Source organism: Hyperoodon ampullatus, assembly GCF_949752795.1.
Source record: "Hyperoodon ampullatus genome assembly, chromosome: X".
NCBI lineage: Eukaryota > Metazoa > Chordata > Mammalia > Artiodactyla > Ziphiidae > Hyperoodon > Hyperoodon ampullatus.
In genome coordinates, this window is record NC_136913.1 from 71,339,005 (window position 1) to 71,355,939 (window position 16,935).

Sequence of the window (16,935 nt, forward strand, 5' to 3'; positions counted from 1 at the left end):
CTGCTATAGGTTTTCCTTAGTTTTTATTAATTTTCTTACTTGAAACATTTAAAAGCAACTTTGAAACTTAATTTCATGAAGTATTTCCAGTAGTCATTTTCCTTATCATTTCTGACTCAATTTTAAAATCTAAGAGCCAACAGAAATTGAACTTCTTCAAAATCATTTTAAAAACACATAGCTTTGGTCACTCATAAGGTATTTTTTTTTCAAAAAAAGGATAAATTCTTGATAATTCATATATTGCATGGAAGTTATTTCAAAGGTTCATATTTTTTTCAGTAAGGTTCCTAACCCTAAATTTTGTCAGCAGATTAGTACAAACTTAACTTTGCAAACCACATTTTAAAGCCATTTGTCTAAACTGGGCCCCATAGGCTATTTTTTTATATTATTTTATTTTTAAAGGATTGTTTAAAACATATGCAATAGAGATTATAAAAGGCAAACAAACTCTAAAATATTTATCTGACTCTTAACAGAAAAAGTTTACCACTCCTTGGTCTAAACTATATATATTTTTTTAGTAATTAGAAGAATTTACTTTTAAAAATGCACAAAAGTGTACCAAGTTGGCCTAGCAAATAACAAACTAAAATTATCTACTCTATGGGATTATAATTGCTGTAGTACACACAAATATTGCTTCATCCAGATTATATTCATAATTTCATACCACTCAACCTGTATTTTCAATTTACTTTTACTCCAATGTCCCTTGTACCCTGTAAATTAAAAAACAAAAAGGCCAGCAGAATGGATTCTTATTTTCCATGCTTTTTGAAACCAATAACTTTATTGACAGAAACTTGTGATAATCACCTCCCTTAAGGCAGGAAGAAGAGTATGTTAGATTTTTAGAAGTTGTTAACCTTAGTAAGAGACTAATGAATATTTAGTTCACTTTTTGGAACTGGCATAATTCAGTCAAATCATTTTCAGTATTTCATTGTGCCATACTAAGTGTTACAAGGATTTAAAACAAAGAGAGTCAAGTACACTGCTTTTTAAAAACAAAGAATCTAAAAATGTAAAAACTGAAATAATGATGATGACATTTCTGTTTCTCTCAAATTAAAAAGAAACAATGACTCTAAAGTTACTAAATTTATTCAATTGGGATGAGTCTTCAAAATAATACCCTAATTCAGGATCACTCTGTATCTTCAGAGACATTGTTATTTCTAGAAAAAGAGTCATGCCATGGCCCTCTTAATAATAACTCTGCAACACAGAGCCCAAAAGTTTAAATAAAAGGGCCTAAGGCAGTCCTATGTTATCTAGCCAAGCCCATGTTTCCCAGTGACTGCTTACATGTATCTGTTAAAATTGGTCACATATGCTATTATTTATCTTGCTACCCAGCTTCTGAATAATCTCATTATGAATACAATGAGGATAAACCTAATTTCAAAATTTTACTACTACTGCTACAATAGCCATTTATGTTCTCTGCCATATTTTAGCATACACCTCAGAAACTTGGAGGTGAAATATACAAAATCAAACACAACCATCACTAGCAACTTGAAGGGTAACTTGCTAACTCAGAAAACCAACATGTAGACTCTTCATTATTTCTATATCAATAACTAAGAGACCCAAATTCAAAGACAATTCATTGGGAAAATATATTTCCTTTCCCATGTAGCAAAAATGACTGTAGAAGAGCACTAAATAAAAGCAAAAGGGACACATGCCCCCAAATAATAATCTTCCTCAACTGCCATAATCCACTGCCAGGAGTGGAGGTACATAAAGCAAAAATAAGACAAATAGAATTGCCATACATACTGAGGCTCCACTCTTGATAGCTGATTTGAATAGGAGGAAATCTATTAATATTTTTTAAAACTATCAATATTTTTAAAAAGCAAAGGAGTTGGAAGGAGTTATCAGTGAACCTGTGAGTAATTTCACAGGAGTATGGAATTAAGACATTAATACCCCAGAAAAATTAAAATTTTAAAAAGCTTTCTGTCAGCCTAAATTTGTTGGTCTTTGTGACATAATATACTGTCCTTTCAGACATTTCCTTGTGACTATGAAGAACAGATGGATATACAGTTAATTGGTTTTCAATTATCACAGTAGAAACCCGGAGCAATAACCAAATGAATCCTATCTAGTAACTAACACAATAACTTACACAGGTAGGCATTTAATGATCATTTGCTTAATTAATGCATGCAAAATAATATTTAGAACCAATTAAAACCAATCTAAGTATCATCATGCTTTTATAAGGACTGGTAGTTGTGCAAATGATAGGTTACTATGAGTTGAGCTAAGCATATCAATATTATATATACATTAGAAGGTATCTGTGGAACATTTTAAAACTTTGGTCCAGGGACAGTAAAGCAGCTTCCCTGGTTACTGTTCAGGCAGGAATATGTTTACTCTGTGTGGCTGAAATCAGAGCTAATGACTTTAATGGTTCTAAATAGCTCCAAAATGTTCCCCATGCTAAGGCACTGGCCATCTGGCCAGTCTCATATGAACTACAACATAGTAGAAATTTTACTTTCAAAGGATACATGTATTGTGTGTAGTACAGATGAATGCACATATATACCTGACATGTGTACACACATAGCATTCTTTAGCAGTAATTCTTCTCACTGTAGTAACTTCTTAGAGATATGAGGTCCATGAAATTTCATTAAAATATAACCTTGGGGAATGTGAAATAAGTTTAAATTGTCCATTGAGTTATTTATCTGGCTAAAAGAAGTACTTTGTCTAGGACACCTAAATCTTAGAGTTATTTGGTTGAAAACAAGAAATGTATTATTCTTGTCAAATATTATACATAAAGAACATTTTATTTACTTCTTAAAATAATCAGAGATAAACACATTAATTTCCATTTTATATATGAGGAAACTGAAGACCTTTACTCTGCTTCTGTACTTTTCTCAGAAATCAGTTGAGCCTATTTGTGTGTATCTATTTCTGGGTTCCCTATTCTGTTCCATTGATCTATGTGTCTATTCTTCCAATACCACACTGCCTTAATTACTTGTTACTGCATTACCATCCCATATAGAGTGATTTCTTGCACTTTAGTCTTCTTTTTCAAAATTGTTATAGATATTCGAGGTCCTGTATTTTTATATATGAAATTTAGAATATACTTGTCTATGTCTACATAAAACCTTGTTGGATTTTACTGACCTTCATTTTGAGTAAAAATAGCTATTGAATCAGCAGCTCTGATTTACTGATCTGACATGGTTGTCAACAACTTGTCTGTATCTTCTCCTTATCTTCAATATCGTCCTTACGAGGGAGACAACAATGTATAGAGGAAAAAGCATGAATTTAAAATGATCTATGTTCAAATTCCAGCTCTGCCTTCCACTGATTTATATGTCTTTCTCATTTGTCAAAAAGATGAGATGTATCAAAAAGATACACCTTTTCTCACCAAACTGTTTTGAAGAGTGAATAAAACTGAAAAGATAATACATGCTCAATAAACGTCATTTATTTCTCCCTTAAGTTAAGAGATACACTTAAGATGGAATGGAGTCCAATGTCTTTTTGGGTAAAAAAATTTACATTGGGTATTAAAATTACTATTTCCTCTTAAAGTCTGCCCCCAACCACTTTACAGGAGAGACAGACAGGTCCTATAGTAAGAATAATTATGCGTCGCATTTGAAATTTTTGTTAGAGATGTTATAGGATATTTTATTCACAACGGAATCACTATCCCCTTACTTAGCCAGGAATAAGGTATGCAGATTATTTAGCTTCCAAATTATAAGGATAAACTGTATCAAAAATCAGCTGGGACACTATATATTTTTTTTCTCTTATGAAAAAGCAAATTCCTCAAAACTACACAGCAAGAGCATACAAGACAGTTCAAATACTTCCTTTGCCCCAGTCATATCTTAGAACAACAACAGAATAAAACATACAGAAAAACATTACAATTCACAGAAAATTTATGTTAGAGCTAATTGCTAGCTTAGGAACTGATATGTTTTTTTCCTGTTGAATAATGAGAACTATATGACTATTTCTCTTTTTACTTTGGCCTAGAGCTATGTTTCTTTATCCTTGGCTATACATCATAATCATCTGGGAAATGATGCCCAGGCACCCAACAGATAGTTAAATATGAATCTCTGTGTTAGGCACTAGCATGGAAAAAAATTTTTAATTCCCAGGTATATCTGATCTATAGTCAGAACTGAGAACTACCAGCCCAAGGAAACCTGAGGCCAAATTTGCAATTCAACTATATTTTAAATGTGTAGCAAACCTCTAGAACCTGCTTACCTGTGTTCTAATTCACCCTCCAACTCCATCCTCCATCCTTTCCATATACCTTCTACTTTATGTTTTCCTGTATCCTGAATATCAAAATTATTTTTATTGGATTTTATTTCCTATAAACTATCTCAAATACTTTGTGAAATGAAGCAAGGAATAAGCAAAACACACTCCCTCTCTCTCTCTCTCTCTCTCTCTCTCTCTCTCACTCACACACACACACACACACACACACACAGCAGGACCTACTTCAAATGTACAGATACAAGTTAAAATCAAGCAGCAAAATCAGTTGCATAGAATGCCTCCAGGGCAATTCAGAAAACATCTCTATTACCTATAAAAGCCAGTTTAAGCTTAGCTCTAAATCTCTCTCCCATTCAACTCCCTTCCCACCTAAAAACAAACAAAAGAAAACAATATAGACAAAGAAAAAAAAACTACTATCATGAAGAACAGTAAATAATCTTTAGAAATAACATAAATGTGTAAATATTATACAGCAAATTCTGACAAAGTACTAAAATGTAAGACCTCAAGATTCGAAGTACTTACCAGATCCTGAGAACTGCTGCTAAAGATAATGACAGCATCCACCAAGAGAGAAATAACAAGAAGGGAAAAAATCTTATATTTCCCTCTCAAAATTATAGATGAGTGAGACTGAGAGGGGTGGTACTGAAACAACAATATGGCCTGAGAAAGCAACGGCACCAAGTCAGGCCTTATTTTGGAATGGTGAGGCAATGATTACCTTTCGATGAAATAATCAAGGTAGGGAAATACAGAGGCCCTGCTCTGAAGGAACTGACCTGAATATTTCCAGACCAGACTGGTTCAAAGGAAGACAGTCTTGGAGAAACTGGGAAGGCACCAGTGGTGGTGAGGGGTCAGGGCCCTGTTGGCCACTGCCCCCTTTATAGTCCAAATAAACCTGGTGAAAGTATAGAAGAAATACAGATGTCCCTGTTCTCTTTTCCACATTCTAGAAAGAAGCACCAGTCACTATTTTCAGCACAGCCCTCTGCACTGGGGGCTGCTATTTAAGATGAATATTGATAAAGCAAAAATTACAGGCCTGAGCACCATTTTAAAAACACTGAAAAACATTTTACCTAGTAGTAAGTGCATTCACCGTTAGTAGTAAAGATTTTAAGCATGCCAAGCATAACCAGAAATCTTTAGAGTGGCTTGCTCTTGGTCAAGACACTATGGTGTGTGTGGGGGGGTCATTTTAGCTTTCTATCTCCCTATGCTGCAAATATCTATTTATATTAGTCCAGTGGCTAGCATAGACCCTTTTATTGGCAGACAAGCATTAAATATCTGTTATGTTGAATTAAGTCCTACCACAACACTCCTAATTTCTCTTACTCCCCAACATCTAATCAGTTTCCAAACTATTTTAAGTCTGCAAGGTATCTCCCATCAGTCTTCTCCTTTTACCCCTTCTGTCCTAGTTTAAAAAACCTCACTACTACTTCCACTGATTAATATTCCCTACCCTCAGTCTCTCCCCAACTCCAATCCATCCTATACACTGCATCCGTTATTGCCAGCACAGATCTGGTCATGTCATTCATGAACTCAAAAAACTTCAGTAGCTCCCATTTACAGAACAACACTGAAAACCCTTAAACTAGCTTTAAAAGCCCCATACAATCTGGGCCTTGCCTACCTTTAGATGAATACCTCATCTCACACTATATCCCCATTCTCACATCACAGACTTATATCCTAGCAATATCAGATTCCTCCTTCCTCCAAGAACTTCTCCATGCCTTTGCTCATATTGTCCCCATCCACCAGAAATATGTTCCTTTAATCTGTCTGTGAAAATATAATCCACTCTCCAATGCCCTGCTCGAATTCCACCTCTTTCACAAGGCCTTACTAGATCCATCCCTAAACCACCACCACAACCACCCCATTGTTGATGGTCTTGTGATGTGTATAATAGCAGTTTCTGTGCATGTCTATCTAGCCCACGTGAATGTAAACCCATGGGGCTGGGATGGGATTCAGGATGGTATATCTTTAGACACTTCACATTATAATGCTATGTACTGCACTGCCTTGTACCCAATAAACACTTCACGAATTGAAACAATTCCTACCATGACAAAAGTTCAGAATAGGAAAAAATAAATGTCAGTGAAACACCTCACTGGCCAGTTATAACCAATTAAATTATTTGTCTCTCTTTATCCCCCAAAGTAGTCCTAAATATGACTTAATATTTCATCCTTAATCATCCTGTGATTACAAATGTGTTCACCATACTTAAATGAAATAATCAGATCTACGAAGGAGGTCTTAAGAAAAACTGCTCATAAAAGGGAAAGCTGGAGCCATGACCATGGCTATCTAAATCCCAAGGTTTTAATATAGTTGACAATAATTCAGAGTTTAGGGGCACAGCAAGGGGCATGATGATGACTGTGGGGAAAGAGAAGGAACTGGAGACCTACTATGTGCAAAGCACCTTGCCAAGTGAATTAAACACAGTACAGTATTCAGTTTTTACATAACAACTCTTGAAGATGGTTCTTCTCCCGTTTACAGATGAAGAAATTGAGGCTCAGAGAGGTTAGGTAACTTGCATTGGGCCACACAGCTAGTATACGTTGGAGGTGATATTGGAACCCAGATTAAACTGGCCTCCAAAGCCCATATTCTTTCCCCTATTACTACAGGGTCTCATGAAGTTAATTAAAACTAGCAGTTTTTCCCAATCTGCCATATATTTGACATCCTAGTTAATTTTTTAGAGTCTGTGGCTTTAGCTCCAAACTGTTTTTAGCAGTGAAGTGTATTACTTTCAAAGCTAACTTCCTTAAACAAAAGCAGTATTGCTAAAGAAATAAGTACCAATTAAAATTTAATATAATATGATGATATGATATAATATACAATTTGAAAACTCTATAGTAAACTCCATCAGGAACCAAGCACTCCCTCACCAAAACACAAAACGCACAAACCATGTACATGGCACTACCTCATGAAAAGTCCACTTTACTAAAACAGGCTATTCTTAATGACCCTTGTCCAGGAATGACCAATACCTATCACACCTCCTAATTCTTGTTTGAAACCTCTGAAACATTTTCCCACAGGACAATTTTACAAACAGTGATCAGGCTCTTCATCATTATACCTCTTCCCTGATCCTGATAGAATCCAGGCAACAGGTAAAATATGGCTGCCTGAGGGTTGATATCCTTTGAAGTCCCTATTCCCAGTAGACCTAATTGAGACAGTCCCTGTAAGAGTTCTCACAACCAAAGCTTCTTGCTTATCCTATTTCCCCTCTCCCAAGAACCCTCTTCTCAGGAGTCAATAGAGTCCATATTTCCCTTTTTCAGGCCCATTCTTCACCTCTCACTGGAGCCAACCTAATTCTTGTTTGAAACCTCTGACACATTTTCCCATAGGAAAACTTTACAAACAATGATTAGACTCTTCATCACTATACCTCGCTATTGTGCACTGGTCTAAAAATGTAACTATCCTTAATAACTTTTTCCTGTGAAAAAAACATGTTAAGAGTCTAAACAACCAACTCTCACACTTCTGAATGATAATTCAAAGGTTAACAGCTGCCCATGAAACAAGACAGGTAAAACATTTTGAAAAACACTCCACAATATATGATAGTGTATATAATCTTTAACTTTACCAAGATTTAACACACACAGAAATAGACATTAAAGTTTCCTTTGACATTAAAGTTAACAGATTCTTACTTACATTTTCTTTAAGGACTCCAACACATTTTCAAAAAAAATATGTTCTACAATGAAAGCACCCTTAGTCCTAAAAACTATCACGATTGAGGGCTGCAAAGCTCATGCTCAAGGTTAACATTTCTAAAGCCAACATCAACAAACATGTAATTAAAATAAATATAAATTCTGGGAAGTAAAATTGTTTTCTTCTTATCAAAAGAATACCATTATAAACAAACATCAATAACAACAACAACAACAACAACAAAACCCTCTTCTAAGTACTAAGCAGGTCTAAGCAGATTCAGATGTAGCATTTAGTTTTCACCAAGAATATTTTTAATTAAGTCACTTGAAGGGTTAAATCTAACCAATCATAACTGTTTTAGACAAAGAAGGCAGACATACTATCTTTACCACATTACCTTCACCTTTCGTTTTACTTCATAGGGATTAACAATTTCCACTCCAGTATTTTTCCAAATTGCTGAGGTAGAGAGACCCATTGTTAAATCTCTATAATACCTAAAACATACTGCAAACAATAAAAAAAAACCATATGCAGTAATTACAATTTAAAACATTTCTACATTCAAAGTTAACAAAAATAATGAGTAGCATGCGAAAGCCCACCCCCCACCCCATCCCAACCTTATATCCAAGCATTTAACTGTTTTTATAAACCAGATGCCTGGAACTACAAGTCAATAGATTACATACATAAATAAAACAAAATTCCTCTCCCCTTGAATAGTCTTCTAGAAAATTATTGCAACTATGAAACATTCCAAGAAGAAATAAACCCCTCTTCATTTATCCTGTTCTTAAGAGACGTAGAATATTAAAATGTACTTAGGAATTCCTTAGTGTACTAGTAAAATATTTCCTATAAGTAGAGAGGGTTCAACTTTAGACTCCTTCCATATTTCCACTACATTTCTTGTTAAATGTTATTCTGGCATGTAGCTTTAAACCCAGTTCAGTTGGAAATTTGAAAAGAAAAAAGAACAAGTTAGACAGCAGTCCAACGTGTATTTTTAAGGATGAAGCAAGTACTTCAAGACAAATTTGCACCTAGAGATGTGGAGGCTTGCGAGTCCTACCTAAAAATATCCTACTGTTAATCAATTTGGCATTCAATATTTTTAGGTCTGTGATTGTGATGGTCTCTACTGTACTACTAGGCTGTCAACAATTAGGTTATCAGAAAAAGATCTGACTTTCTATCCCCAAAGTCTCGTTTTTGTGTTTAAATGCCTCTTGCTTTAATAACAAGAACAACAAAAACAACAAAGCAGCAATAATAAAAACAAAGTACCTGTGCACATCTAAGTTCTCACTGCACAGCTGACCAAAGCCCAACCAGAATAGTTTCAAAGTAAGAAGAGCGGGAAGAGAGGCGAACCAAAATACTTTGGTTGAACCTCGCTGTCTTACCAAAGATTGGTCTCATAAGGGCTGGGGTTTACTTTGTGTGTTCTTTTACTGACCAATGGGGCGGGGACAACAGTTGGGCAAGGGAGAAGGGGAGGGAGGAAGAGGGCAGTAGAATTCAGGGGACCACAAAGGGGACTGCAGAACATCACCTGAATATAGATAAAGAAACCTCGCCTCCAGTTAATCTCCACTTAGGTTGTTACAAAGAACCACAATAAGCCACAAAGAAATGAGAAAAGTCAGGAGCACTCATCCCTATGTGCAAATCTCCCCAGAGTTTGTCACCTTGCTGTGTTTCTGTTGCGCTGGGTTCCTAAAGCACCCGGGGTTCAATAGAGAGCTGCGGTCAGCAGCTGTCCCCCAAAATGTTCCCAACTAGCAAACTTGGCGCAGCGTAGAAAGAGGGACACGCGGAGCCAGACGCGGCACCTGGCGCATCCCCCAGTTCCACTTCAGGTCGCAAAGTGAAGAAACTTAGTCACAACTCTGGTGTGGCCCACGAGGCAGTCACTCCGCCCGAGGCCGACCCCGGGCCCGGGCTGCACTCACTCCCAACTCGAGAGCCCGCCGCCCAGTCCCCGCCGGCTCCCAGGAGAAAGCGCGGTTTGGGCAGAGCGTGCTCCGCCGCCCCGCAGCCTCAAGGAGGCTGGCCTGGGCACCTCGCTTGCCAGCCCCACGCCCCTTCTCTCTCGGGCCCCCGGCAATGGTCCTGAGAGGAGGAGGGTGGCAGCTCCAGCCCCTCTTGGCCACCGCACTAACCTCGCAGCTGCTTGCGCTGCCGCCGAACAGCTCCATTTCTTGGTCCCAGAGCTCGTCTTGAAGAGCGAACGGTAGCATTGCCCCTTCAGGAGCACTCGAACAGGAGCTGCCAACCGCCCGCGCGGCCACGCATCCCGTCTTTGGAGCTTGCCTGCCACTGCCGCCGCCGCTGCCGCCGCCGGGATCCCCAGCCTTGCCTTCTGCGACAGCTGCCCTCGCCGTGGGGTGCCTCAGAGACTCGGAGCGAGGGGTCGCCGCCGCCGCAGGCTGCTGCTCCCCATAGAGAAGACAACTCTGTGCTGCCTCTCCAAGAGCTGCCGCTCGGCTCGTGCTCACCACTGCCGCCGCTGCAGCCGCCGCGACAGTCGCTCAGCGGTGACTCCCCCCCCCGCCCACCCCGCTTCCTCGGGCCCCCTCCCAGCTCCCAGTTCTGTCAATATGGCGGCAGCGGCGGCTTTACCTGTGCGGCGCCTGGAACCCCCCACCGCGGCGGCACAGCAGCGTCACCCGAACGTCAATGGAGATTCCCCAGCCTGGGGTGAAGGGGGGGTGGGAAAGAGGGGCGGGGGTGGGTGCGGGAGACCGCGTGGTGGGGGGGTGGGAAAGAGGGGAGGGGGACGTGCTGGGCGGGGGAGGCGGGAGAGGAGTAGTAAAATCCTGGGCTAGCTCCTCGGTAAACCTGCACTCTCCACGGAGCATGCGCGGCGCTGTTCACACATGCTCAGCAGGCCTTCTCAAGTCCACCGAGCAGTCTTGCCGGCGGGAGGATTCCCAACAAGGTTGGGGGAACCGGGGACCCTCCTGAGTGTTGGAGGGGTCAGTGTCAGGGGAGGACTCCAGGAATATCTGCTTGCCGGGCTCGCAAAAGCAGGCGCCCTATACACCGAACCACGCCCGTTTTGGTACTTAGTGACAAATACTAGGGCGGGGGGGGTGGTTAGTCCATTTTACATTATCCTCCTAGAAGCTGGAGACAGGAATAAAATCCGTTTAAAATAAATCAATACACCTGCGCTCCCTAACTCCCGGCCCCCCACTTGTTCCGCTCACGGTGTTGGTGTTTACGCTGGTTGTCTTCATACTATTGATGACACACAATGTTTCCAGTATTCCCATACACCACCACTTATCGGACTCTACTTGTGGCAGTAAAGGCAGAATGTATGAAGCTAACCTCACCTCCACCCCGCTCTGAGGATACTGGACCTATAGTGACAGAAATTATCATTTTTCTCTCTTCTCCAAATCAAACATTTACTGCTTTGCTACTCTAAGCCACACGCTGTACTAGGCGCTAGCGATTTAACTGAGATAAAGTACAGCCTCATACACGGGAGATGATCAAGATCCTGCTCATGGAAATGCTTCAGAACTTAAAGTCAAAAAGTTATTCCATATTTGACACTTCAAAGAACTTAAAAGAGCAACTGTAACAGCGGCTAAGCCAGCTCAGTACCTTGGAGAGGTTTCTAATGGTAGACATAAAGCACCCCCTCCCACCTACTACATCTAGGGCTGTGGTACTGTGCTCACGGAAAACGTTGAACTGTGTCCTCTATTTATTTCACCATCTAGTGTCCAGCGTTAGCAAAGTAAAGGGGACCACAGAGATTGTCACTGAATCGCAAACAAAGATCACTAGGAGGTCACTCCCACCTACTCTGCTTAAAATCCCAGGGAGAAAGTGAGCTTTATGAATATGATTCTGTGAAAATGAAAGTTTTGAAAGTAGTGGAGGCATGGGGATATAAACAGTGAAAATATGTGAGTGTGTGCGCACATGCACATAAACTCCCCTTTGGCTGAACTGACAAAGGTCTTAGGCCAACGCTTTTGAGATTTGGATATCATCTTTTCTTGCCTACTCAAAGGTTTTGTTCTGCAATCCCCTGCCCCGCCCCCCACCCGCCCCTTTCACATCATCTATTTTCCTCCCTCTATTGGGCATTTCCCATCAACCAAAAACACGCTGTTACTGACTTCAACTTGCTGGACCACTCATTAGCATTTGATGCAGTTCATGACTCTTTAAACATTTTCTTCACTTGACCCCCAGAACAAAACATTGTTCATTTTCCTCCTCCATCATTGGCCATTTCTTCTCAGTGTCCTTTGCCGGATCATCCTTCGTCTTCCTAATCTCTAAAAGTTGGAACTTCAGGGCTCAGTCCTCGACCTCTACCTTCCCCAACATTCTAGGCAATTCCATATCCCATCCTGCCCCATGGCTTTAAATCCCATGTGTATGCTGAGGACTCTCAAATTTTACCTCCAATCATAAACTCTTTCTTGAAATCAAGACTTGTACATACAACGGCCTATTCTATTTGGATACCTGGTAGGGATCTCAAACAACCCATTCAAACTGAATTCTTGATTCGACCCTAACCAACCTGCTCCTCAAATAGTCTTCTTCAGAATAATTAATGACCTCCACCATCCACTAGTTTTTTGCTCAAATGTCACCTCAGAGTCTTTCTATGACCATCCATTCTAAAACACCATCCCATAACTATCTAGCCTCACCCTGCCTTTTCTTCATAACACCAATCAACATGTGGCATATTATTTATTTATTTATTTATTCCCTCCAGCACCTAGCATAATGCCTGGAACATAATGAGGCTCTGTAAATATTTTCTGAATGAATGAATTTGTCCTTTGCTCTTGTTTTATGCATTTGATAAATACACCATATCAACTATATTAAGAAGCTTCCTTACTATGAATGTATCACTCTGCTTCTATATACAATTTAACCTTCATATATGTTCATTCATTCAACATTCCCCTTAGCATATAAACATACATATGTCTCTCTCATTAAAAAAATTAATTAAAATCCCTTCCTCAACTCAGTGGTTTTAATAGACTCCCATTTTTCAAATCCTTCCATCAGTTAACAAGTCTTTTTTCTTCTATCTCAAATATTTTTTTCAATGTCTGCTCTATCCCACTGCCATTGACTCAGTTCACCTTGTAAAATATTTACTTGAACCAATGATAACAATGATTCCTCTTAACTGATCTCTCTGACTCTAAATTTATACTGTCTCCCCAATCCATCCTTCTCACTTGGCAGCCCATTGATCAAAATTCTCCAACGATTCTTCTATCATCTCCAGTAAAATATCCAATCTCCTTAGCTCTCAATGCAAATGTTTAAATGTTTTCCCCATCTGGTCTCTGACTATCTTCCTAGCTTCATCTACCAGTTCATATTCCAGTCAAATTTATGCATATGTTATTGTCTCCTCCCTAACCTAGTATTCATAGACAACTTTCTCTTAATAGCAATCAACATTAACTACTACTTACTCAGAGCTGACTATGCTCCAGGCATATGCTCTTCATGAATTCATTTAGCCCGCATAACAACTTGTGAAAATTTATATTATCTATATTTTACAGACGAGGAACCTGAGCCTAAGGTTCAGTGATTTCCCCAAGACCTCACAGATATTAAATGAAAAATCTAGAATTAAAACCAGGTCTGCCTGGTGTCAAACCTTCTACTCCACTCTGGTGCTCTGTGAAACCTCTCTGAGCTTTATTTCCCCTCTTCATTCCTTCCTTCCACTCATCCCAGGGATAAATTAGTCACCCATTCCTCTGTACTTCCATAATATCTTTTCCATATACTAATTTCAGCACTTCTTTATCATTCTTTACAAGAGAACTTTGAGCTGTTTTATGTTACTGTATTAACCTATTAAGCTCTGCATTCACAGCATATGGCTGGTGCTCAATAAATATGTTGGATGGACAAACAACACTTCTCTACTTTAGCCAGGCACTGTATTAAAGCTGTGATCTGATATAAAAATGTATGACAGTACTTAACTCTGCAAAGTTTAATGCCCATTTGTTCTGTGTTGCCTCCCTGTATAAAAGATGTATTATCTGATTTTAAGTTATTAGTAACCAGGGACTATTAGATCTAATTTCTACTAGCCGAGAAGACCCTTGAATTGTTGGTGAAAAATATGATGACTTTACTTAAGCACAAAGGCATGTACTAAGGAAGACTGGAACTTCTAAATCTTCTACAAAGTATACACAGCAGAGTTTGTTGCTTTCCCTTCAGTCTTCAGGATATTTTTGTCTCAATTTTTCTATATGCCTATGTATCTCTGGATTTCCAATTATTGTAGCATAGCATTAAAAGTTTACAAAATATTTGGCAATATTTTGGTGGCTCTGGAACTGGTATGTACTATAACTAGTTTCTAAATAATATATTATTCATAATAACTATACTCCAATATAAAATACATTTAAAAAATTAAGAATATAATGCTCAGCTACAAAAACTAAAAAAAAAAAAAAAAGATAAGATGGACTCTACAATCATTAGAGCATGTTTTCTGAGTATTTCCAGGACTAGGGAAAGGGTACACAAACCTCCACACTGACTTCTTTAGCCTGTGACAAATGGCACACACTGGATGATCAGGGTCAGGTGTGAAAGTGGGTGGTCATGCAATTTAGCTGAAAAAAGTTAACTGACCCATATGGAGATAAAAAACAACCCATCTTGGCTCCACTAAGGGGGTGTGAAATATGAACCAAGGACAGTTGATCAGAAGATCACATAACACCCACAGATCCTACACTGTGGTTCTGATTCCAAGATTGTGACATATACAAAATAATTCATATTTAGGGTATAGTTATAGAAAGAGCCACACAATCACTCAGTGATCTCTGCCTAGATCCCCGAAGTTTATAATCCAAATAGCTGGAAAGTGATGAGCCAACACAGAGCATAAAAGCACTATTAGAAAAATATTCAAATATTTTACCTTGGAGATACTCTGATTGAAAAATATAAAAATGAGATCTATGTACAGAAACAGGAAACGTTTGTTTTAGCAAATACTTATATTTAAATCATTCCTTAGGATTGTCAGGTAACTTTTGTCCTCTAAAAATACTAAGTAACTTTGGTGCCTCTACAAATCTACTTCAAAAGGGGGAGCAAGTCACACATACTTGTGAAATATGTTTCACACATACTTGTGAAATATGTTTCACACATACTTGTGAAATATGTTTTCACTTTTTGTTGAGATGAATGAGATTAAACAGTAAATAGACAATAGATATGACCATAGTTTAGTAGTTATTCCTCTTTGGACAGTAAAGTTTATAGTACACAGAGAGTAAAATCCCTTAATTATACTAGAGAGGGGGAAAAGTAGTAACCATTGTTTGTAGTCTAACTCCTAAGATTTTTATGAAAGATACTTACATTTTACGATTTAGCTAGAACTTCAACTCATTTCATTTTAACAATGGCACAGGTTACAAAGGATTTCTTCTGTATTATACACAAGCAAATTATCAAAAAGTAAAATTTTATTTTCTTTTTATTTCTAAATATCTTTAAATCCAGCCAACATATTTGGTTATAATGACATTTTCTGGAAAAAAAAAAAGAGACAGCTGATCTTAAGAGTGGGTTTGCCAAAATGTTACAATGATGAATCTACTAAACAGGAAATGAATTCCGAGGATGACATACATAAATGTAATAACCAGCCATAGTTGACAAAACAGATACATTTTTATAAGCCCAAGCAATAGCACCAGATATGAAGGTAATCTGGTTGCCCACATCCTTCACAGCATTATTAACCAAAGTAGAGCCAATTAATTTGATTGGTTATATAATGTCTCTTCCCTAGCTCACAATTTTTCAATTGGGTCCCTTGCAAATCTTAGAACGTTTTTGAGGAATGTTCTTTCTGAGATAAAAGTGGACCATTCTTTGATTAAGGATATGAGAGTAACCATGTTACCCTACTAAGACTTCAAACATAACTCATAAATCTGTAAAGCAATAAAAAATGTAAATTTGTGCATCCACCAATTTACCTAGTGTCAGACTGTCTTTTGCATATAATTTGCAAGACTCTTGTCACCTACAATAAAACATGTGATTAGAGTTCCCATGACTGAGGTAATGATAAAAGATTTCCCTGGGCCCATCCATACATGTTTACTAGGTCCCCCTGGTATTTAAAGTTTCTAAATAGGAATTATGTTAAACTGAACCAGATAATTTCAGACTTATGGTCATGGTCTTATTAACATTGTACTCTAAGTCGTTGGTAAGATTCGTGCACATCAGAATCACCTTCAGGGCTTTGTCAAAACACAGGTTGCTGAGCCCCAGTGTTTCTGATTCATTAAATCTGGACTGGGGACTGACTGTTTGCATTCTTACCAATTTCCCAGGTGATACTGATGCTGATGGTCTTAGAGTCAAACTTTGAGAACCACTGCTTTAAGTTAGAATAAGCCAAAATAAGAGACAGATATTTTAGACAGTAATTTTGTTCAAAAAGCCTATATGATTCGTTCAAATTTCAGATTTTTAAACTCATATCAAACATTATAGGGATTGAAAAGTAAATGTGAATTTAAACTGCAAAAAATCTACAAAGGAAACCTTATAAAAGGTACAAACTCCACTGAAGCCCTTTAAGACCTCCTTATATAAAAACAGTTGACAAGCTAACAACTTATTATTAGTATATATAGTTGAAGGTAATAAAAGTGCCTTTTTCCTGATGCCCTATATTAGGAGTTCAACTGGGAAAATAGGCAAATTTGGAGGTGGCTACAGAAGAAAAAGTTATATATATATATATGTATGTATATATGTATATATTCAGATTCAGATTGGGCACAGACCGGCACAGGTGACAAA

At 38.2% G+C, this 16,935-nt stretch overlaps 1 protein-coding gene across 2 annotated transcripts in view; it reads right to left on the reverse strand.

Moving 5' to 3' along the window:
- Positions 1–10,295, reverse strand: part of RPS6KA6 (ribosomal protein S6 kinase A6) — a gene marked incomplete at both ends in the record, with an annotated part of 161,879 nt that extends 151,584 nt beyond the window's left edge. Inside the window, one exon of one of the 2 annotated variants that reach the window (XM_079727886.1) lies at positions 10,218–10,295. In XM_079727886.1, coding sequence (XP_079584012.1) covers positions 10,218–10,295 — 78 coding nt within the window. Of the gene's footprint in view, positions 1–8,446; positions 8,528–10,217 lie in introns of those variants that run through there. The other variant, XM_079727885.1, reaches the window with a different exon arrangement.
- Positions 10,296–16,935: the final 6,640 nt, after the last annotated feature.